Source organism: Apteryx rowi, unplaced genomic scaffold, assembly GCF_003343035.1.
Source record: "Apteryx rowi isolate R43461 unplaced genomic scaffold, aptRow1 scaffold_4, whole genome shotgun sequence".
Lineage (NCBI taxonomy): Eukaryota > Metazoa > Chordata > Aves > Apterygiformes > Apterygidae > Apteryx > Apteryx rowi.
The window spans coordinates 7,946,831-7,967,923 of NW_020450529.1; the positions used below are offsets into that span (position 1 = coordinate 7,946,831).

Below are 21,093 nucleotides of genomic sequence, written 5' to 3' on the forward strand. Positions count from 1 at the left end.
ATCAACATCTGCTTTGTAATACACAGCAAATGAGAGAAGATCAAAGTTTTAATTGTGCAAGTAAAAGAATGTCTTAATAACATTGTCCTACAGCAACACAAACATAAATTAAAAAAGGCAAAAAAAAGGCAAAAAAAAGCTTAACAGCTAGGAGAACAGGATATTTATATAAAGACGTCCTAACAAAAGAAAAGCACACAAAACTACCTCAAGTAGATAAACAAACTAGGCTCCCTGTTTGCAGACTGCTTTCTATTGAGATCAACCCTCAAAGATCCCCTCCATCCCTTAGTCAATGTTTTAACATGTCTCAGCTGGGTCTCACATTTTTATGCAAACCCTTCTCAGCATCCTTTATGCATTGACCTTTTAAATTTAGGAAAGTGCAGCAGGTGTGCCTTTAAGAGCCATTTTGCTTCCAATTGCTGCAGAGTGCTTCTCACCTTCTCCTAGGTAATAAGTCATTTAGGAGGGTTTGTTGGTTGGTCTTCTTTCTGCCAGCTCCCTCTTCCTCTGCAAAGGATGCACTGTGCATCCTCTCTCTCCCTGTTGGTACACACATTATAAAAGGATACTAGTTCTGCTGCATACACACAGGAGTACCTCTTCCGCATGACACATTAGTACTTCCTAGCTTTCCCAGATTGGGAAAGGCCTGAATTCCTTACCTGTTTGTCACAGCACTGCCGTCACTCAGTGCTGCAACAACAACATATTCTTAACTAGCTGTTCTCCTCCTCCCCAAAACAAATATAGTATAGAGAGCACTCTTCTGAAGATAGTAGCGGCTGCCTTTGCCCACTTACGGCTCCGATTCGCATACGCTGCAAGAAAACAGCTGTACTAATTTAAAGTGTTAGGACCCCCAGTAAAATAGACTTTTCCCATCRCAGCACCACCAGAAACCACTATTAGCGGTTTGGTTAAGACATCAAGGTGTGAATTCGAGAAACCGAGGTGTGGAAATCTGTTCCTTTCCCCCATCCCTGGCACAGGACTGGTAACTTCTAGCCTGGGGCTACACTGGGTGCCTCAGGACACCCTTTTCCCAAGCTCAGCACAGAGACTCACTTGAGACTTGTTTGCCAGATCTCTCAGTTACTTTAAATACACACCTTTGAGTCTTGGCTAGGCTGTCTCCCTGAAAGACAAGGCAAGAGCATGCTATGCAAGAGTGGGCTCAGATTTATCAACAGTTTTCATTCGAATCCTGCAACAGGCTCTGAAACATCACTACAAGTAATGCAGCATTGCTACAACTACCTGAAAGGAGACCTTTAGAAGCAAAAAGCTTAAATTTCCTCTGAAAAATCTACCGGGTAATACAGAGGACTAGCTCACCCAGGGCTACCTGTATAGCAAGGGCTGACATTTGAAAGCAATTCTCAGTCTCCTTTCAAGTCATCTGCAAATCATAAAGAGCTGACAGCCCTCTTTAAGAGAAGAGTTTAATATTCATTTTAGTTACCCTTTTCAGCCTACTTCTGGGCTCGGGCCCAGTTCATCTGCGATATTTTTAGAAGTGACAAATTAGATTAAAAACACACAAAACACCCACTCAGAACTCCACTTCTTCCAAACGCTTCTACAGTAATTCACGACAGAATGGACACTTGCAGCTAACTGTGGCACTGCTGCTGTGAAGCTGAAACCTGCACACAGACCTGCAGAGAGTAAATTAACTCACTGTACAGCGAGCTATTGTACTCAGTGAAACTGGACGAGGCACTTCATTTTCTTCTGGGTTGTCTTCTCATTAATAATAATGCCCTTTAGGACATCTGTTAGAGTCCTGTAATGTTAATGGAAATGGAAAAATTCCAAAGAGAACTCAGGAGTTTCTCTCTTTTTCCCATGAACTTAACATTATGGAATTTTAACAGATGTTCTACTTGGTCATAGTTAATAAAATGAATTATGCAGGAATTAAAAATCTGGCTCCATTTGCTTATATAAGGTCTCAGCAGAAGAACTACATTCCCATTAAGAAATTCTAGAGGATTTACAGTGAATTTACAGTCTACTCCTGCCTTGTTATAAGATGGCTAGAGATTTTTACAAACTCCTCTGTCTTGTGGAAAAGATGAATAACTTTACCTGTCCATTGACTGCTCTGAATAGCATGACCCAGTTTCCTCACTGGTGTACACTGGTGCACTACTATCACAGGAAGGGATGATTGTCACTTGGATTTGCTTTGGAAATGATACCATGGGAATTCCACATCTCTTCACAGCCTCCAATTTCTGCCATTTATTCAAAGTCTCATTCGGCAACCTCAGAACCACCAGACTCTTACTTTTTGCTTTATCACAAAAGCCTTCTTCTTGGAGCACAGGTGTCTCTTTCAAGCTGCTACTGCCAATAGGAAGATGTGCTGTCCCTTGCCTCCCTTCAGTTTTTAAGCATTAGTTCAGAGTAGCCAATGTCAAAGGAAGATGTAAAGACCAACAGGCAATGGAGATTGTAAGGGAGGAGGCATCAAAAAGAAGGTGGGAAGAAAAGTCACAGCCAAGACTTCTAAGCTTGACCAGTTTTATCTCTCCACTGAGGTTCACTCAAAGATACTTCCAAAAAGCAGGTATTCAGCCACCTTCTTCCTCTCCTAATATTCATCTTTGCAGAAAGCATATTGATGAGAAAATAGGGAAGCTAAGTGAAAGAATGGAAAATCAAAAATGAAGGGTTAAACAACTCCCTCGCACCAAAGCGGCTAATGCAAATTAAACAGAGCAGAATAAGGCTGTCTTGAAAAGACCTACTGTGTGTGCTAAGGTGAAAAGGAGAGCAAGAAGAGATTTCAAGATCTCATTCCCTTTGTAAACAGTCAGATTCATTTTCACATAAGTCCAAGCAACTGGCAAGCAGAGCTCTGCTCAGGCACTGAGATATGCTTGGCACAATATGCAAAACTTTATTTTTAAGTAACAGCTAAAATTAACTTTTCTTAAGTATTGGCTTAAGTATTTCATTAGTGCAAGAATATCACTTCCTAAAAGGAACTCTATTCACTGCCTCTTCCAGTATCCCCCCTCTTTTTTTTTTTTTTTTTAAATGAGAAATCATGCATTGAAGCCCCTCTAACCAGAAACCCACTCCACTGTAACTAAACAAATTATTTTCTGTGAGCAAAGAACTGAAGCATGCAAACAAACTCTATAAGCATAAAATTCAGTTTGAATTAAGCACCAGACTACCTATGCTACACAGCTACCTGGATGTGTCCAATAATGAACTAGTACAGATTTTTATCTGAAAATAAAGATTTTCCCTAAAGGTAGAAGTACATTTAAAGAGAGGGAAAAATAACAAGATTAAATGTCAGGCTTACAACAGTTCCAGCTGGAGGTTCAATATGCTCTTCTTACTCGAATGGATTATTGCTCTACGACACTTAGTGTCAGAAAATGCAAGTCTTAACGTGGTGATAAAAAAAAACTCTTTGTGAATTCAACATCAGCTATGATTTGTTTCATTTTGAAGAGAAAGCACATTTCATTTGGTAATCATTTATTTCTCATTCTATTGGACAGATTCTCCCAAAAAGCAATACTTCAACTGAAATCAGTTCTGAAGGATCTTTTATGAATATACATAATGGAGAGGACCCCAATTAAATTTCCAACAAAGTGCTGCCATTTTGAGTAAACAAAGTTATCTCAGCTGGGTCGCACACTGTGCTATGAATTTGGTCTGCAAATTAATTACCATCCTGACATACGTCAAAACAAATTTTAAGGAGAATATCACCCGGCTGTAACCATGTGTTTTATCTATCTGTTAGTATGCAAAATCTGTATTCAATGACATCTAAATTTATTCATTTATTCAGAACCCCTCAGAGAAATCAGAATGACTTGTTGGCCTTTTTTTTGCCTGTCTCCAAATGAAATCTGAGTGAATAACATGTGTTTAGTGAGCCAGAAAATAAGTACAGGATGAAGCTATGGCGGGGGCTATGTTTCAGAAAAGCAGGTGTCATTTCTGCACAAATAACTAAATTTTAAAATATTCAGAGCCTCTAAAATAAACTCTAGTGCATTGTCATTTGTCAGCACTTTAAGTAACACTAAATTTGGGATTTCTTATTTTAGGTAATATCCATCTTTATCCTGTATTGTAACAAGAGCTGGCTAACACAACAGTCCTAAAAAGAGTTTACAGTGTGAAGAAAGGCTTTTTAAAGCAAGTAACTATTGAATGAAGGGCTTAAAAAGCCCCTGCAACTAGCATTATTATCAAAATGGCAACACAGCCAACAGATCTGATCTTGCATTTAAAAAAGAGGCAAAGATCCAAACCTATTTACTCAGTTGCGTTATACAAGAAGGGAACAAACCCACACACATCACGTTGAGCACAGTAAGCGAAGAACCCTTTCTGAACAATAGCCAATACGTTTTCATAGGAATTAAGCCTCATCTCTTTATTTGAAATACTCATGGTTCAACTTCTGCTTTGTCAAATGACAGCCCCTGGGGTTTGATTCTGAAGCAAAGTTTTGGATTGGGAGTTCCTCAGTCTATGTTAAAGGAAAAAAAAAAATCTTTCCATGCACTGGTTAATCTGAAACAGTTCAGAGAAGATCAAATACATTTTACAGGAGCATTAATGTTAGGACAGGTTTTACATTTAAACAGAATATCCAAAAAGCTGAAATTTTCAAGGAAGCCATAGAGGAAACCCAATATGCGAAACAAGAATTCAAGAAGCCGCACAAATGCCATATTAAAGATCTAAAAGTCAGAGATGCCAAGGCTGTTGGCCTGCGTCAAGATTCCCTTGGGCCGATCTCAGTTGCCACAGTCCCATTTGCTTTAGAAGAGCACCAACGATAAGCAAAAGGCTAAAGCCACAGCTGTATCAAAGACGGTACCATAACCTAATGATAACATGATCGGACCCTCTGCTTACCTGCAAAACTCAGTGGGAACAAGCCAGGGTCACAAAACCCAACAGAAACGTTTTTCCACTCCTTTTATAATCTGTCTTCAGTCCACACAGAATATCAAACATTTCCATGACACTAATGCTGAAATTCATAGTATGTTTATGAAGAGCTTTTAGTTTAGGAACTATTTTCTGCCATGCAGACTAAAACATATTTAGCTCCAGTTCTTTCCAACAGTGAGGTACTTCCGATTTAGGTTAAGCAACGCCATACCCCATCCACAGGCTGGATAACTAAATGCATTTCTTTCACACACACTTAAAAAAAAAAAAAAAGCCAGCACAATCCTCCCTATATACAGATGACAGATAATCTCTTGGCATCTGCTGACAAACGTATTTAAAGAACACCTAAATCTGTCTGTGCCAAACTTGGCGTGACGCCAGCGGTTCACCATTGTTAGAATACGTACCTCATGCGATGCAGTCACAAGACTTGAGCAAATTTCCAGTACTTTATTTCATAATTTTCATCATGTTAATATACACATATTTCCATCCCCTCAAGACTTAGCAGCAACAGAACTGAGAGACAGGAAAGTAGATGACTTTTTGCATGAATCAGGTTTTTTAATGCACATTATCAGTATTCTGTTTAAATTACAGACTGATAACTTAAACCTAGAATGAAATAGGCTAGTATTTAAAGCACATGGTTACAGCAATTGATCTCAACTGTACAACTTCTGTATATCGTTAGAAAATACAAACAAGGTGAAGAGAAAGGAATCAATTTCAAAAAAGATAGAAACTGTTTTACCTCTCTTAATACTGTGCTTTTATATCCCCGATAAAGTCCTTGAATACCCTATAAACCAACAAAAGAAAGCATCAGCTATAGGGAATTCGTCTGTCAAAGACCACAATTTATTGGTGATCACAAGGCAAGCATTACAGACTGACTGAGAGTCAGACCTGAACTTTTAACAAATTGACTACATTGATTATAACACTATATACTGTATTCCATGATTTACAATGCCAGAGGGTTTTATCTTCATTTCAAAGAGCATTTAGCCACTGTTCAGAACAATCAATTATGGAGTCACATGGAGAAGAAAATACACCTTACAGTTAAAATTAAAAAGGCAAGGAAGCACAGAAACACATTATTTCTAACTCTGCTTGCTAAATGCATGCATAACTTGAAACTACTATTCATCTGCTTAAGTAGCCCATGCAAAATGAACATGTAGGATGACAGCTTGAGCATATGTCTAGCTTCTTAGCTTTGATTCAGAGCTTTTTATCAAGACAGATTTTTTTTTTTAAACTACGTGATAACATTTGAAACACTTTAAATGGACTTTGTGTTCATTTATGCATCTGTGTATAAAATCAGGAGGAATATTTTCAAGGACAGTTTCTCCACTGTTTGGCAAACCTTGCAGTTCTTTGGTCAGCTAGAAAGAAGGGGAAAAGCACACAAACATGGAGAGCAGCAGATTTTAGAGCAGAATGACCAAACCACAGGAAAAAATTCCAGGGAACCTCTCGGGCAGAGTTATCACAATAGTTTTCACTGCAAACAAATAAAAATCAAGTTGACCATTAAAGAATTATTTCTTCCTTTTTGCTATTTTTTGTACATGGAAACATGTACAATACTTTTCCCCAGTGTTTTCCAAAGCCACTTTCTCTTTTATGGAATACAATTTGAAAACACCCCTTGTGAGACACAGTAAAATCAGTGGCAAACAAGTTCTACAGGAAGGAACAGTATAACTGTTGAAAAGATGACAAAAGCCCTTATTTTTCAAAAGTTACTGATACTGGAAAAGTACTAATTTCCAGAGCTGCCACAGAGCCCCTCTGAAACAATGCCCTTCGGATGTGCCACCAAAGCACGCTTCAAAAACTGGAAACCATTCAGCAAGTTCAGGATACAGGGACTCAATGTCCTGTTGCTCCAGACAAGCACCATCTGCATAAATCTGAGTAGAGTTTTGGAAACTGGAAAGCCAAATCCCTATATTTTAAATGTACGTGTCCCAAATAATAAAAGGAATAAGAGGAGTTTGGTGGGAGAAGGGCTAGGCTTCCTTAAACATAACATGTCTTTGCTGTTCTCAGCAACAGGAGAATTGATGGAAAAGTGCTGGGACATAACAGAATTACGATTAAGCTGTAGGAATGTTTCTGGACATGTACGGCACTGAGCGTGAAGAATGAAGCAACTAACTTATCTGAAATTTTGCTCTGATCTTACCTCATGATATAAGGTGTGGGAGAGAATCCGAAAGGTACTAGAAGAAGGAGAAACTTGGGCCCTTTGCTTGATGACTTCAGATGGAACCCGTATGAGGCATGCAACCTGTAAAAGAGCCATACATTCAGACAGCAATTCCCTTTGTTTCCTTGCTCTTCATAAAGTTAACAGATTAGGAGATTGTTATAAGTATAGAAATCTGAGAAACCAGGAAACAATTTCTGTACTTATAAGTTGGTCTTAAAACTTAGGCACTTGCTCTGTGCTTTCTAAACCCAAGGTTGTACTAACAGAAAAATGGAAATAGTCTTGCAATTAATGCTTCAGTTTTATCTTCCAAAGCAGAAATGGATTTGGGTGATGAAATCACTGATGAAATCAAAGTTTAGAAGCCATCCTTTCTTTTGGCAGCCACAGGAATTTTCCCTCAACTATACAGATCTAAAAGGGAGAATCAGGACTTGGAGACCAACGAACATATTTCCTAGATAGTTCCATTGTGCCCTCTAGTGACCAACACCAAGAGACATTCCAGTTAGCGCACACAAAACATTCAAGGCTTCTCTTTAAACCCACACCAGATTTCAATTGAAGAGGAAGGATTGTATTGACTCTTTTCTATTCAATGTATTTACTATGCAAGAAAGATGTTTGTTGCTGGATGCCACAAAAATGTGCTCTAGCTTTTCAGAAAAAGTTAGATCTGGTTTTTAAAATGTTCACCTGTCACTACAATTTGAGATCAGGGTTAAGGTTGCGTGCACACACTTTTAAGGAATGAGGACACTGAAACATGGGAGAGTTATGAGCCTTTCAGCTCTCTAAAAAAGCATTTAAGGGCTGGTAAACGGGCAGTAAGAAGAGCTGCTTGTCTTCAGTCGGTCCCAGGGCTACTTAAAATGGTGTTGGGACTGGTGGCAAAACACAGGAAATAACACAGATCTGCCACATTTTTAGCCTTCTTCAATTCCATCCTGTGCTGGGCTCAGGAACGTACAATGCTGAATTTGGTTTCTAGAATTAAAGGTAATCACTGAATACTTAAAAATCAAGAGTAAGCTAGGTGAAATATCTAGGTTTGAAGTGGCAAACTAAGTCACTAACTCATAAATTCACATGTGCCACAGACAGCTTAAATTTAGAAACTCACTGCCAGACTGTAGATACCTAAGTGCTACTGGTAACTTGAACGATTATTTGTCCATAACATAGTACAAAGTTTAAGTTTCATATTCATAAAGTGACTAAGTAATAAAGTCTGTTATCCTGTTACATTCTTACAAGTTTACCAGACAACAATATCCCAGAGTCATTACAAACAGACATAACTCCATGTGCTCTTCAATTCTCGGGGTCAAAAATAACAAATGACCCCAATATGTCAGGAAAATAAGAACTGTCAAGTTTTTTGATAGTTCAGCATAAATATTTATAGAACTTCATGCTTCATAACACTCCATGTCCTTATATTATTTTTCCATTCCTTAAAAATATCGAGACAGGAGGAAAACTTTAAAAAGGCTCAGATGAAAACAATCTATTCAACCAAGGGGATACAAAGAACCCAGCGTGGCTTCCTGACATCTGTGCTGTTCCGGTTTGGGCACCAGAAGGGTGGCTACAAAGTAATGGCTCTATTTCCCCCGGACTACTTGGGGTGCATTTTGTTTCAAATTAACTTTGATGTTCCTCCCATTTGAATTTGAGCTACAAGGAAATCTCTGGCTGCACAAGAACAAAAAAGTGATTACACTGTGCCGTTATGAAAGGAAGTGAAAGCTTGTGTCACCCAGGTTCCTCTGTCAGATTGGCTCCATAGGGCATTTCTGGTGCTAAAAAAGCTGTAAGCAGCGACTGCCAACATCACACTGAACAGTGACATTTTCACTGTGCACCTGAACTTACAACTTGTTACCGTATTTGTTTCTACATGTGTACYTTACTATCAATAACAATTCAAGCAGTCTTTTGATGTCAGTCAATACAAGTCTCTAAAGGAAAGTATGCACCACTAACTTCACACCTGTCTTATTAGACCACAAGGTTAAAAGAAAACAAAGGAAAAAAAGAAAAAGAGAGAATTGGGATAGATGGGTGCAGAAAAGAAATCTCAAATTTATTATATTCAGCTCTAAATCATTTCAGTGTCCTCTAGGTAACACTGCAAAAGTTAAAAGAAAGCAAATGATGAACAACCCTCAGTTTTCTGTGGTAGCTAAATCTGTTCAAGCAACGTCAGTGTGACCTAATACACTGCCTTCTAGCACTGAGACAGTATCTGCTGAAAAGTTCTGACTTCTCAAAGTTGTAAGCAAGTTACCACTATGTGATCCAGGATGGAAAATATCATTGCAGAGCTGCTCTGCAGTAACTGTCTACATGCATGCTTTTACCTGCATCGACTAATAGATAAAACGAGCTGCTCCGCATGCTACCGTAAGGGTGAAAGCATAAAAGCAATCACCATAAGGCAGCTAAGTTTCACACTGCTTTAGTTGACTGTATCTTACGCAGGTGCCCAAACTTCAGTTACACATATGCAACTTCTTCCCCTGCCTCACGGGCTCTGCTCCCTCAGGGTGGTCTTTGTGCTGGCTGGACAGCACAGCACACACAGTTCCGGCGTTAACTGGGTTCCTAGGTACTGTAGCAATACAGCCTACGGCCCCACAAAAACAAGCTCCTGCCAGGTCCCACGGGAAGGTACGAGCTACAGGGAGTGCCAAGAAAACAGGGCTAGAAACACAGAGGACAGGTAATACTGTGACTAAGGAACCTCGACTTTGCGTAGCGAGAGCCCATCCACCTCCCTAATCACCAGGATCCCAAGAAAAGTTTACTTTTTAAACTCTCAGCTCTGCATGAAATGAAGCCGATTGCTTACCATGGAAGAGCACAGTACAACCCCTCAAACTCAGGGCCGTTCCTGGTGAATCCTACTGGTTTTAGGGATGACCCAGCACTGAATTAGCTCTCTRTCAGACATCTGTGTAGCCAGAAATGGAGAGGGTACAGAAGCGGGCCCTCAGTTACYGCAGCATACATCAAGGCATCAGACAACAGTACCCTATTGATAGGGGCAGAGCACATTTCAAGCGAGCTCTGRAGCCTATTTCCATATGTTGATGGAAGCAGAAACATAGAATCGAGATCCTACAGACCAAGTTCGGGGGGGGGGGGGGGGGGGGGGGGGGGGAATGGGTACTTCCTTATGAAGTCCTTGCTTATTTACCAGGTCTGGTATAAAACTTCTCCAATTTTCAGCCCAAAGTAGCAGGCGTTCGATCTCCCATGTCAACGCACATGCATGCATACCATATGGACAAGAAGGGAGTGACATCTAAACCAAGGCTCAGGTATTTTTAGATTTAAGCTTGAATAAAGCTTGATCTTAAAGCTAAAAACAAAGTGATTATTAGTTCACAGAGCAGCTTACAGACGCTCGTGTGACAATGTGAGCATCTGTTACCTTACTAGCCTTTTACTACTACAACCACTTCTGAACAAGAGTGCTGAATTTCAAAATCCTGGTCTTAAATCATTACCAGATCAAACTGCTGAATCCAGTATTCAGATACAAACTTAAGTGCATTTTTAATTCACCTATTTGCATTACACAGTAAAGGACAAAAACAAAAATGCGATTATTTTGTTAAAATTTATCTATATATTACTAAGACAGTACAGCTTCAAATTAAGTGAAGGTAATTTTTTTCTTGTCAGTTCTGGAAAAAGTGTTTAACTTTTGCATGTTCCTTGCGTGTATCAAGGCTGCCATCTTCTGGTCTGATTTGTGTTTGACTCAGACTTCACTGGTTGTGACTGCTCTGATCACTGTCTCAATTGACCCTGAAGAATGACCAGTGCATTTAAAGTCTCCAAAATCTGTTTAAATCAAAACAAAGCCTTTTGTACRTACCAATTTAAACATTTTGTTTCAGTATACCTGAAACCTGTTCTTAACTGGCTGCAGCTTAAAGAAAATACATCTGCTATAAGTAGAACAGGAACATGCACAAAACCTTTTTACACTGGCTCAGCTAAGTTTATTGAAAGCATCTCATGTTAAAACACTGACTTTTGCATAGGGGCCAATCCTGCTTAAAGCTGGAACAACTACTCAGAATTAAGCAATGCTGACCTAAGTCATCAGCATGAAGCTACCTGTCATTTTTCTTTAGACAATAAGAAGAGGCACATAACCAAAAAGCACAAGGAGGGGACAGCTCTGCTTACAAGGTGGTTTTATGCGAGCCGGTCATCCTGGCCTCGCTTCAGATGCCAGGACCCAGATGCCTGGATTTAATAGCCAGAGAACTTGTGATATACCCGCAGCGCTCTGCTAATCCAGAGAAACCAGCAGAGAACAGAGCCTAGTGTGAAAATGGCTGAAGAAAACTCCCAACCAAGATTTTTTATTTTTAAATGATTTTGTGATTAACACAACAAAGAAATGTGAAGTAGCTGGTTGAACTCAAGAAGCTGTTCATTTCCATTTATTGACAGGAGAACAAACTACAATTCCCAGTGTCTCCGTGGGCTGACAAAATAGATCATTAATAGCGCTTCAAAGAAACACGCCATTCATCTTCACAAAATTCAGAAATCAGTCACGATCGTGAACTGGCATTTAAAGGATGCAGTGATGACCGTTAAGTAAGGGCACAGACATTAAATGCATTGCAGTTCAATACGTTACAGAGGAGAAACTTCTTAACCTCCACTGGCAAGATAACAGTAGTCACCTGATTTGTGTTAACTTGTCTTTGCAGGTGTCAACAGAAAAGACTCTGGCAGCAAATGTGAAGTGCTGCCCTTACGCAAGGTAGGAGAGGTTTTAGATCCRTTTTCCTAAGGAAGAAAAAGCAAACATGGAACAGAAATTCTCACCCTGTGTTCTGATATTTATACATCTTTTTCTTTTGTGATATCTTAAATACTACCAAAACAGTAGGCGGGTTTGCTCTTTTTTCGTTGGTATTTTGCTTACTTGCTAGAGAGAATACACCTTTTTTCACATCTTTTATCTTGGACCATATAATGAGCGTGCATCGCAGAATATAAAACGCAATGGACCCCGATATCGCTTTACTTAGCTGAGATTCAGGAAACAGAATAGCAAACGTTGCCCCAACAGAAAAATCCACTGCAAACGGTGGAACAAGCGCTTAGCTGCAAACCACTGTAATGGCATTTCTGATTCATAATCACATCTTTGCTCCTCTATCCAATATGCTCTTGTTCTTAGTCAAAGCCAATCATAAGACAAACACATCAGAGAAGAGCTCAACTCTTTCCAGTCTTCAGAGCTATTGCTCTTATTACTCGAAAAATTAACAACTCCATTTAGACTATCAGCCTTTTGGTTCTACCCTTTGTGTTCCAGGCTAACCATTTTCTACATGACTGTTTTTGCAGGATTTAAAAGAGAACCAAAGACAACTGTGTCATGTTTGTGAGTTTATTTTTAGGTAACTGTGCTACAACTTGACTATTAACCTTGCATACATGATCTACATGCAGGATGATCCAGAAACATTTGTAACAGGACAGGGCAGGTGTTGCAGTCACTATTAAGGGCTAATACAGGGTATTTAAATTGGGTCGATGCATGGCAGGTTTTTCCTCAGAACTGGGGACACAGCTGGTACAACGCTATTCCCAGCTTTGTAACTCTAAGGAGAGCAGCTTGAGAAAGCATTTCCATATGCAGCCTGGCATGGACCTTGTACAGTAAAGGACCCAGCTTATGCATTTACAAGCTGCCATTACCATACTGCCCGAGCACCTCCTACGCTTAAAATGAGATAGATATAATCCCTGTTCTTAAAACAGGATACTGAAGCGCAAGGACTAAGGGCCCAACCCATTAAGATGCTGGCACTTAATGTGCTCCTGGCTAACAAACTGATGTATTCTCTGCACTAACCTGGGCTTGGGTGAGGATCAAGAGTAAGTTTTTTTCCACACTGCAGTTACCCAGCTATTCTGCTACGAGGGGGAGAGAGTAGCTTAAGGACACAGAACTGTTCTTGAATAATGTCAGGGCACTGAGACTTGGGAACCTGGGCACAGTGACTCCCAGGGAATCTTTGGCTTATATGGCTAAGCCTGCTTTGAAAATTGGGTACAAAAACAAGTAATAAAGTTCAGCAAGCTTTTGGGTTGCAGCTTTGAACCCTTTACAACACTGTCTTTCTACAGGACTTTAAGTTCTCAACAAGAAGGTTAGTTTTAACAACTTTTTCTAAGTAGCCTGGGAAGCTTTAATTGACGTTCACCATGCAAATACAATTTAATATATAGCACTAAAGGAACATACCTGGGGAAGAGTTACTTAAATGTCATTTGCATAAGTTTATTCTTAATCAAATAAGAGTCTAATGTATGACACTACAACTTTGTATCCAGAGAGCAGAGACATAAATTAAACCTCACAATACCTGTGCAAGATAATCACTAAGCCAGTTGGGAGCAAAAGCCACTGCACAAAAATGACGACAAAGGCTATGACTTATCAAAGGACATATGTTTAGGCTGCAGTCAATCTGGAAACAGAATCCTAATCTCTCACCTCATTCTTGAGACTCGGTATGATTGTTTGTGCCAAGATAGTATAGAAAAGCCAAGAAAAACAGAGCAATCTCTAAAACCCCTTTCAAGGGGAAGAAGAAATAAGGATTTTTTTTTAATGCACTTTGCATTATCCCTGTCCATACTGCTGCTGACAAAAGCTACTTCAAAGCTCAGTTTTTTTTACACGATGCTTCTCAAAACAGGGTAATAAATACAACGTAATCCGAGTACCACAATTTCTATGTCAGATAATCCCTTGTAAATAGAAAATTAGTATTTTCTATCTGAAACAAGAAAAGTGTCATTTTTTATTCCTCAGATAACTGAATGATTGTTTGAAATAATAGGCAAGTCTAAAAATCAAAGAGATCTTAAATTGCTCAGGTTTCCTCTGGATCTTGAAAAAGCAGGGGAAATTTCCATCTTGATTCAAGTAAGAGCCTTTCAACAAGCCACAAATTCAGCATTACAGCTTCCCATGGCCTCCCCAAATTCTGTTTATATGTTTGGTTCTTCAGAGTTCACTGTGATTCAGCTGCCRGATAGAAGAGAAAAACTGAACATTTTCGATGCAATATTTCTTTGGACGGAGAAAGCCAAAATGCTGCAATCACAGACCCATAACAGTTCAACCACCAATAAAGCCGCCATCTAAATAATCGCTGCCCTTTTGACCAAGATAGAATGAAAATGTGAGTCTCTGTGGTCTGTAATTTGCTGTGGATTGCAACTCAAGAAGTCCTTCCGCACATGCTTGTCAGCAGGCTGTGCTACCTGCTAAAGCACAGCAAAAGTGGAGAAATGAAGCACAACACCTATTTAATGAGGAAATTGTCCCCAGGGATGGCAAGAAGATGCCATTACACATACCGTCCACTATCAGTTTCTGCTTTAAGTGCCAACCCCGGAGAATAAGTGTTCACTTTCAAAATAAAACTTCAGACTATGCTAATATTATTTCCTCTGACACAATATGTACATACGTATACACACACGCACAAACCATGGATGTGCCCTTTCAGCATAGTTAAATTCATTCCTGTAGAGAGCTGCTGGGGTCAAGAACAGGTGACTCCACTCCTGATTTAAAGCCCATGGAGAGAACAAGTTTTGACTAATGGACTTTGGATGGGAAAGTTTAGACAAAGCCAAGCTCTTTGTCCTGTCTTTTCTTCTGACTGACACAATAGAGCCTTCATTAAATTAACTGCAGCTCCCCTGTATGCTGGTAGGAAACATTTCTTCAAAGAGCAATCTCACCCAGCAAGATCCCTCAGATCTCAGCACTTCCCAGGGCTTGAAAAACATACTATTTCAGAGAGCAGACCTTTCAGAGGGACTGAATGTCGCAAACGTTTGGAATATAGGAGCTTCTGCAAAAACGTTTTCAACTTCCTCCACATTCCTACCTTAGATGACTCCACCTGGAATTTGCAGAGCTGTTTTGCAGCGTGTTGTTCCATTCTGCTACTGTCAAACCTAAGTCTGCTCCCTACTATCACTTTCCAGAGCTCTCCTCTCCCTGCTCCAGAGCACTGCCCRCACCCCACACACTTCCTCACACAGCCCATCTTGACCAAACCTTTTCTCCCTAGCTGCCTGAAGCTCTCAGCTGCCTACTTGTCCATCACTTAAGTAGTCCACTCAAGATGGGCTTCTGCCTCACCTTTAGATTTCCTTCCCCGTGCTCTGTTCTTCAATTGCCCAACTACGGGCTGTGAATCTCTCGCTGGAGGCTCCCTGCCCACCTCTCCGTCAGCCGTATCAGTTATGCCTCGGAAAACTGGCCGGTCTCTTTTGTCCCAGACAGTGGAGATTTGTGTTGAGCTCTCTTCACAGCAAGAAGAAACACTATCACCCCATTACAATCAGTTAACGGGCAAAGAACGGGGAAAGTCTATGAAGCCAACAAGGCCTACATTCTGTACAACTAAAGTGGTCTTTCGCAATTTAATCAACATACAGTTTTGTTTGTTTGCTTTAAACCAAACTTAAAACTTACTCAAAGCATCCTGCTGTTACGCGCTTCTTTTTTGTACTCAGGCACAAACTASAAGTCCCAAGGATTTTGAAGTTCTTCGGCACAGTCACAAAAAGTTGAATTAAACCCTTGAGTGACAAAATGCAGACGACTAAATAGCTTTAAAAATTCCAGTCTTTATCCTCCTTAACCAGCTTGGTGCTTTGAAGCAAGGTTCACTGCTCAAATCATCAGCTGCTACTACTATTAAACATAAACAGCCTTAAAGTAGAAGAGTAGGCCCTTAACTCAACTTACAGAATTGTCTGCATGATCCAATCTATCCTAGCAACTCTTCCGCCACTGTGAGCCTGTTAAAACTATTTTTAAAGTCTTAAGAAATTAATTCCATCCACCAGCCAAACTGTTCTTTCAGCAAAAGTTCCCTTCCAAAGTAGGATGGTGAATCCCATCCAGCATAAAACTGTTTCCAAGGAGCTAAGTGGGGTCAGACTGTGCTACAGGAGGACAAATGTTAATGAGATTCCAGGCAAGAGAACACAGGCAATATTTTCTGAAAACATATTAAGTCTCCCGTTGAAAGGTGGCTAGTATTTTACAATTTGCTCAGTCTCTCGGGGTTACATTGGCCCAGAACATGGAAATTTCAGCTATATTGTATTTTATCAAGTATTTTCCTTTAATTGATCCCTTACTCTTTCCTACAGCCTCTTTACTTAAAGGATTATGGGCTTGTCCACATATGGAGCTATTCAGAAATAGCCATTCCTGACAAACCCTGTACAGAACCTTACCTTGGAATAAGCATACCTTATTTTAAATGATCTCAGTCACTGCCAAAGCTGACTCTGGCAGAATAAGTTGCAACCCAGGAAATCAATCAGAAAGTCATTTTTAAACTATTTATTTCTTATTTATTTGGGGTTAAAGAGTCTAACTTTCCTCTTTAAACAATGCTTTGAGCTCAGAGTAATTTTTAATCAGTTCTAGTACTGAAAGAAAAAAAGGTGACAAACATCAAGCTTCTGTCCTCCAAAGTAGCAGCATGCTTTAAGTCCTGAGCCGAATAAATAAAAAGTGATCTAGGAAGGAGAACTGATGAAGAAGAGGTAAAACATGCAGTTAACATAGAGCATACAAGAAAAGAGCAGCATGGGTGGCTGGTTAGGTGTTCGACTGTTCTTAATTTGCTGCTTCAGCCTTTAATTGTATGATGAATTTGTTGGCAGTATTTGTGGATTCATGCCTCCATTCATCTTTATTTACAAGCAATTTCAAGCTGCAGCTTTAATTTGACTTTCCGTCTGCTCTCACCATGCTCCTTCTTTGCTAGCTTTTCATGGCAGCAGTCTCATATTCACAACGATCTTCTGACCACTGCTCAGCTACGCTTCTGCGTAACAGCTTGGCAAAAATCCTACAGCAACTGTATTGCAGAACTGACCTCACCRAGACTAATTTATGAATATTTCAAAATCCATCACGATTAATTCAAAAGACCACACACCTTGCTGCACTCCCCAACACTGCTTGTCTTGCCAGGGTCAGCATGTTCCACTGCTCAAGGCCTGTAAGTATCCAGTTACGTGCAGCACAAAAAAAGTCAGGCCCAAAATGGCAAGCACTGATCAACAATAATAGCCTGGAAAGCATAAGTACTGTAAGAGAGATCCTACCAAGCTTTGAATATTACAAGTTTTTCCTGTATCATTGACCTGCGATAGGTTATTAGTACCAGCAGGGGTGCAGTGGGGATTGACATGAACAGCGTGTACTAGGAGGAATGTGTGGGCATCACCAAAGCCTCCTTGCTCTCCTCAGCTCAGCACTCTAGACACCAAACAGCTCCAGCCTGATACAGCACCAGTCCAAGCTAAGGCCATTTCAGTAATGGAGACAGGGAGGTTTTCTGTTCCCCTTCAGTAAATCTTACAAGATGAGCAGAAGAGGTTCCTTAACCTCCTTCAGCACCACCTGAATCGAGGCTAGCAGGGTGACTGCACAGGGTCCCACRTTTAGTTGCTACAACAGAAATATGTTGTGAAATGGTAGAAACAAACAGGGACCAAGATGTGGAATGACCTGGGAGAAGGGGTAGATTTATCTGCCAGACCATATGGCACTGGTTGGGAGGCAATGGGATACAAAATAGAAAACATGGCTTTCCATTTAGAAGCAGTTCTGTCCATTTCTTTGTTCTGCTCTTAGAAAAGGGAAAGTTGTTAAAAATTCAAAGGCATTAGCTCAAAACCTAGATACAGTAAGTGCCAAATCACCTCTTTGCTGCAGCAGATGATTGCTAGCTTAGAAGCAACTCTCCCTAAGGTGTCCAGCCTACCTGTTRAACTGAAAAACCACATCCTCCCACATGCAAGTTTGGGGGTTTCAAATAGCTAAAAGGCGTGGCATGAGGGGCTGTTTCATCTCCTATGGAGCTGATTCCTGCAATCTGATCTTCTAGTGTTTACTGTGGTGCAAGCCCTGAACAGTTATCCTGCTGGGGATGCTTTCATGACATCTTTGTGGATTGTCTGGCTCATGCTTCCGTCCTTTTCCTCAGGATAGTGATTCTCTTTTCTGACGTAGCCAGGCAGTCTCATGAAATTTATATTCACTTCCAAGATTGCTGTTCTTCTATTAAATTAAAACCAGTTAACTGTTTCAAAAGCTACTGCCACAGATGAGGGAAGAAGAAAGAGTTGACAAATGGACAGATAATGACATGGACATCATGATGTTATATGCCTCATTTCTTCACAAAAACAAGCCTAATACAATACTCGCCTTCTTTCCTTTTTTTTTTTTTTTTTCTTTTTTAATGTTATAGCATTCTCAAAATGTTCATTCTACAGAAATGTGATGTAAACTGTCTTGCTTGCATTTGGGATTGCTTCTTCTAAGAAAGAAGTTAGGATGAGCAGAGAAAGCTAGCTGAATTCTCCAGTAAGCTAATTCCTACATTAAGAAGCTTTTCTATTTGACACATTCCAACAGCAGATAAAAAATTTCAAGTTATTAATACTGAGGGTCAGATGGTAATCACAAATGAACCACACACTTTGCTCTTATCACAATCTAAAGTGGCAACACACTGGAATACACAAGTGAGATTGGAATCTTACCTTGAAACACCTGTCCTTACCTTGCCCTGTGGAGCAGGTAAGGTGATAATGTGACACCACCTACCTACTTATTTAAGCCAAGAGGAGGCAGAGAGTTGAACGCCCAACTGCATTCCCGTGTTTTAGTTACTACTCTCTTGAGCTCAATGCTCCTGCTAGTTTGTTTAGGTTATGCAAAGCATGACAACTCAGCCATTTTCATCCCCTCTCCCCAGTCAAGTGACAAACTTTTGGATGTTTCAATTCAAATGGATTTAACATCCCTCATTTCTCAAATCTGGAAAAAACTTGAGCGTGCAGCTCTGCCAAAATCCTTCTTGCTGAAGCCAGCCAAGCCTATCACCTTTGGAGGGAGCAGTCCCTACATAACCATTCAAAATTGTTCCAGGAGAACACAGCTGAGGTCTCCATTTTTTCCTAAGCGGTTCACGTGCCACCAAAGCTTGGTGGATAGCCTGAGTTTCAGCATTCTTGCAGCCAGACCAGAAATGCCTTCCTAGACCTGCAAGCTTGTCAAGCATTTACATGACTCAGGGGAGTAAAGAGCAGAGACACTGAAGCAGGTTGAAAACAAACTGGCTCAGGAACCCAAACAGGCCAAACTAATGCAGGCACTGTGTTATTAATACGACTATGCAACCTTCAGGATCCGAGCTACTCGCTCCGCCTGGTGCTACTGCATACCGTGCAGACACACCAGCTTATTGTGGGTAACCTAGGGATCTTGCAAGCTTGAAGATGCACTGCACAGTGTCAACACGTCTCCAGTGCTGTAATCTTGAAGTACTCTGGAAAACTACACAAAGGCAACAACAGCTCAATAACTTCAGCAGTAATCAACTTCCAGAGCACTGTCACTAATGCTAATTGCCAAAAGAACAGGACATCTACATCCCATCCTCAGTCCTTCCCCCACAGTTCACCTCACAAGTGAGCTGAAAGTCAAGTAGTTTATTTTCCTACAGAGTAGGAAGACAAAGCCACCAAAAAAGCCCAATTAAAACCAGAAAAAAGGCCAGAAAGATAAAAGTAGACCTGATATTTACAAGCAACAGCCCAAAACTCCCACTAAATATCTTGCAAAGCTCAGATCGTAACCATAACAATATCTAAATATTAGATGGAAAAGACTGTTGTCAGCAAGCTTCTCTAGAACGTGATCCAAATGACTTTATTCTCACCTCCATGGAAAAGCCAGCAGGATGTAAACTTAACTGTGCCGAATCCAAGCACTTTGGCTTTCTTGAAGGAAACCTCATCAGCCAAACTTGGACAACCTTAAACTTGTCCCATAAAACTATGTTTGCAGCAGGCTGGTGGGGGGCAGGGAGGGGAACTTCTCTTTACTCAGGTTTCTTGTAATTATAGTATATATGCTATTACTATGAAGCTGAAATAAAAAACCTGTACGAATCAATTAACTCTGGATCTGCAATAAGCACCCTGTTACTATTTAAAATGGGCACTAGGAGGTTAAAAATACTGCTCCTTCTCTGAGTTACACCACCTCAGAATATTAAAAGTAAAATTTCAAAACATCTGGTTTTCCTTTCCATCCCCTATGATATCATGTTTTCCAAGCACATTTGGCAGCTCGCTATAAAGATACAGGCAGACTAAACATACAGGGCAATGTAGAGTCAGGATGAAAAATTCCAATGCCCTGGATGCAGTAAGTGTGTTTCCTAGCTCTGAATTTCAGTTACACACAGTGGTATACGAAGGGTTTTTTTTCCCCCTTGGTAACTCTTGTATTTTTCAACCTTCATTCTTCCTTGATGAGATGATATGATATAGTGTACATCTGTCCTCTAGAGTTTTGGCTCTGCCTTTGTAAGTAATTTCTCATGTATTATGGGCTATTCAGAGTCCCTATACAGCAAGATTCAGTTATARGAAAAAATAATTATGTTTAATGGGGTCAGATTTTGTGTGCATTTTTCTTTATCTCACTGCTGGAGATGAGATTAGCCTTCTATATTCCTCCTGTCTTTAAAAACAAAACAAAACAAAAAAACCACACATGCTATGGTCRCTGCCTTTTTACTGCTTGGTTTTGTGCCTCCCAGTCCATAACTGGGAAATTGGACCAACCCAATTCCAGGGGACTATGTTTCCCCTGAATTTACACAGGCTGTAAATAATACAGAAGAATGCCTGTTATAAAAACCAAGAACTCCCATTTGACTGATTTCTCTCATATTTTATCATATTTTGATGTGACCTTTGCATTTTTAATCTTTACCTTTTGTATT

General features: G+C 40.1%; 1 protein-coding gene across 9 annotated transcripts in view; it reads right to left on the bottom strand.

Annotated features, from left to right (window-relative positions):
* Positions 1 to 21,093, bottom strand: part of SLC25A26 (solute carrier family 25 member 26) — a 97,580-nt gene that overhangs the window by 68,342 nt on the left and 8,145 nt on the right. For 7 of the 9 annotated variants that reach the window (XM_026074771.1, XM_026074778.1, XM_026074776.1 and 4 more), the window contains exons 4-5: positions 7,160 to 7,264; positions 5,711 to 5,758 (exon numbers count right to left, since the gene is read on the bottom strand). In XM_026074771.1, the coding sequence (XP_025930556.1) occupies positions 5,711 to 5,758; positions 7,160 to 7,264 (153 nt within the window). The remainder of the gene's footprint in view (positions 1 to 5,710; positions 5,759 to 7,159; positions 7,265 to 21,093) is intronic. The other 2 variants (XM_026074773.1, XM_026074780.1) reach the window with 1 other exon arrangement.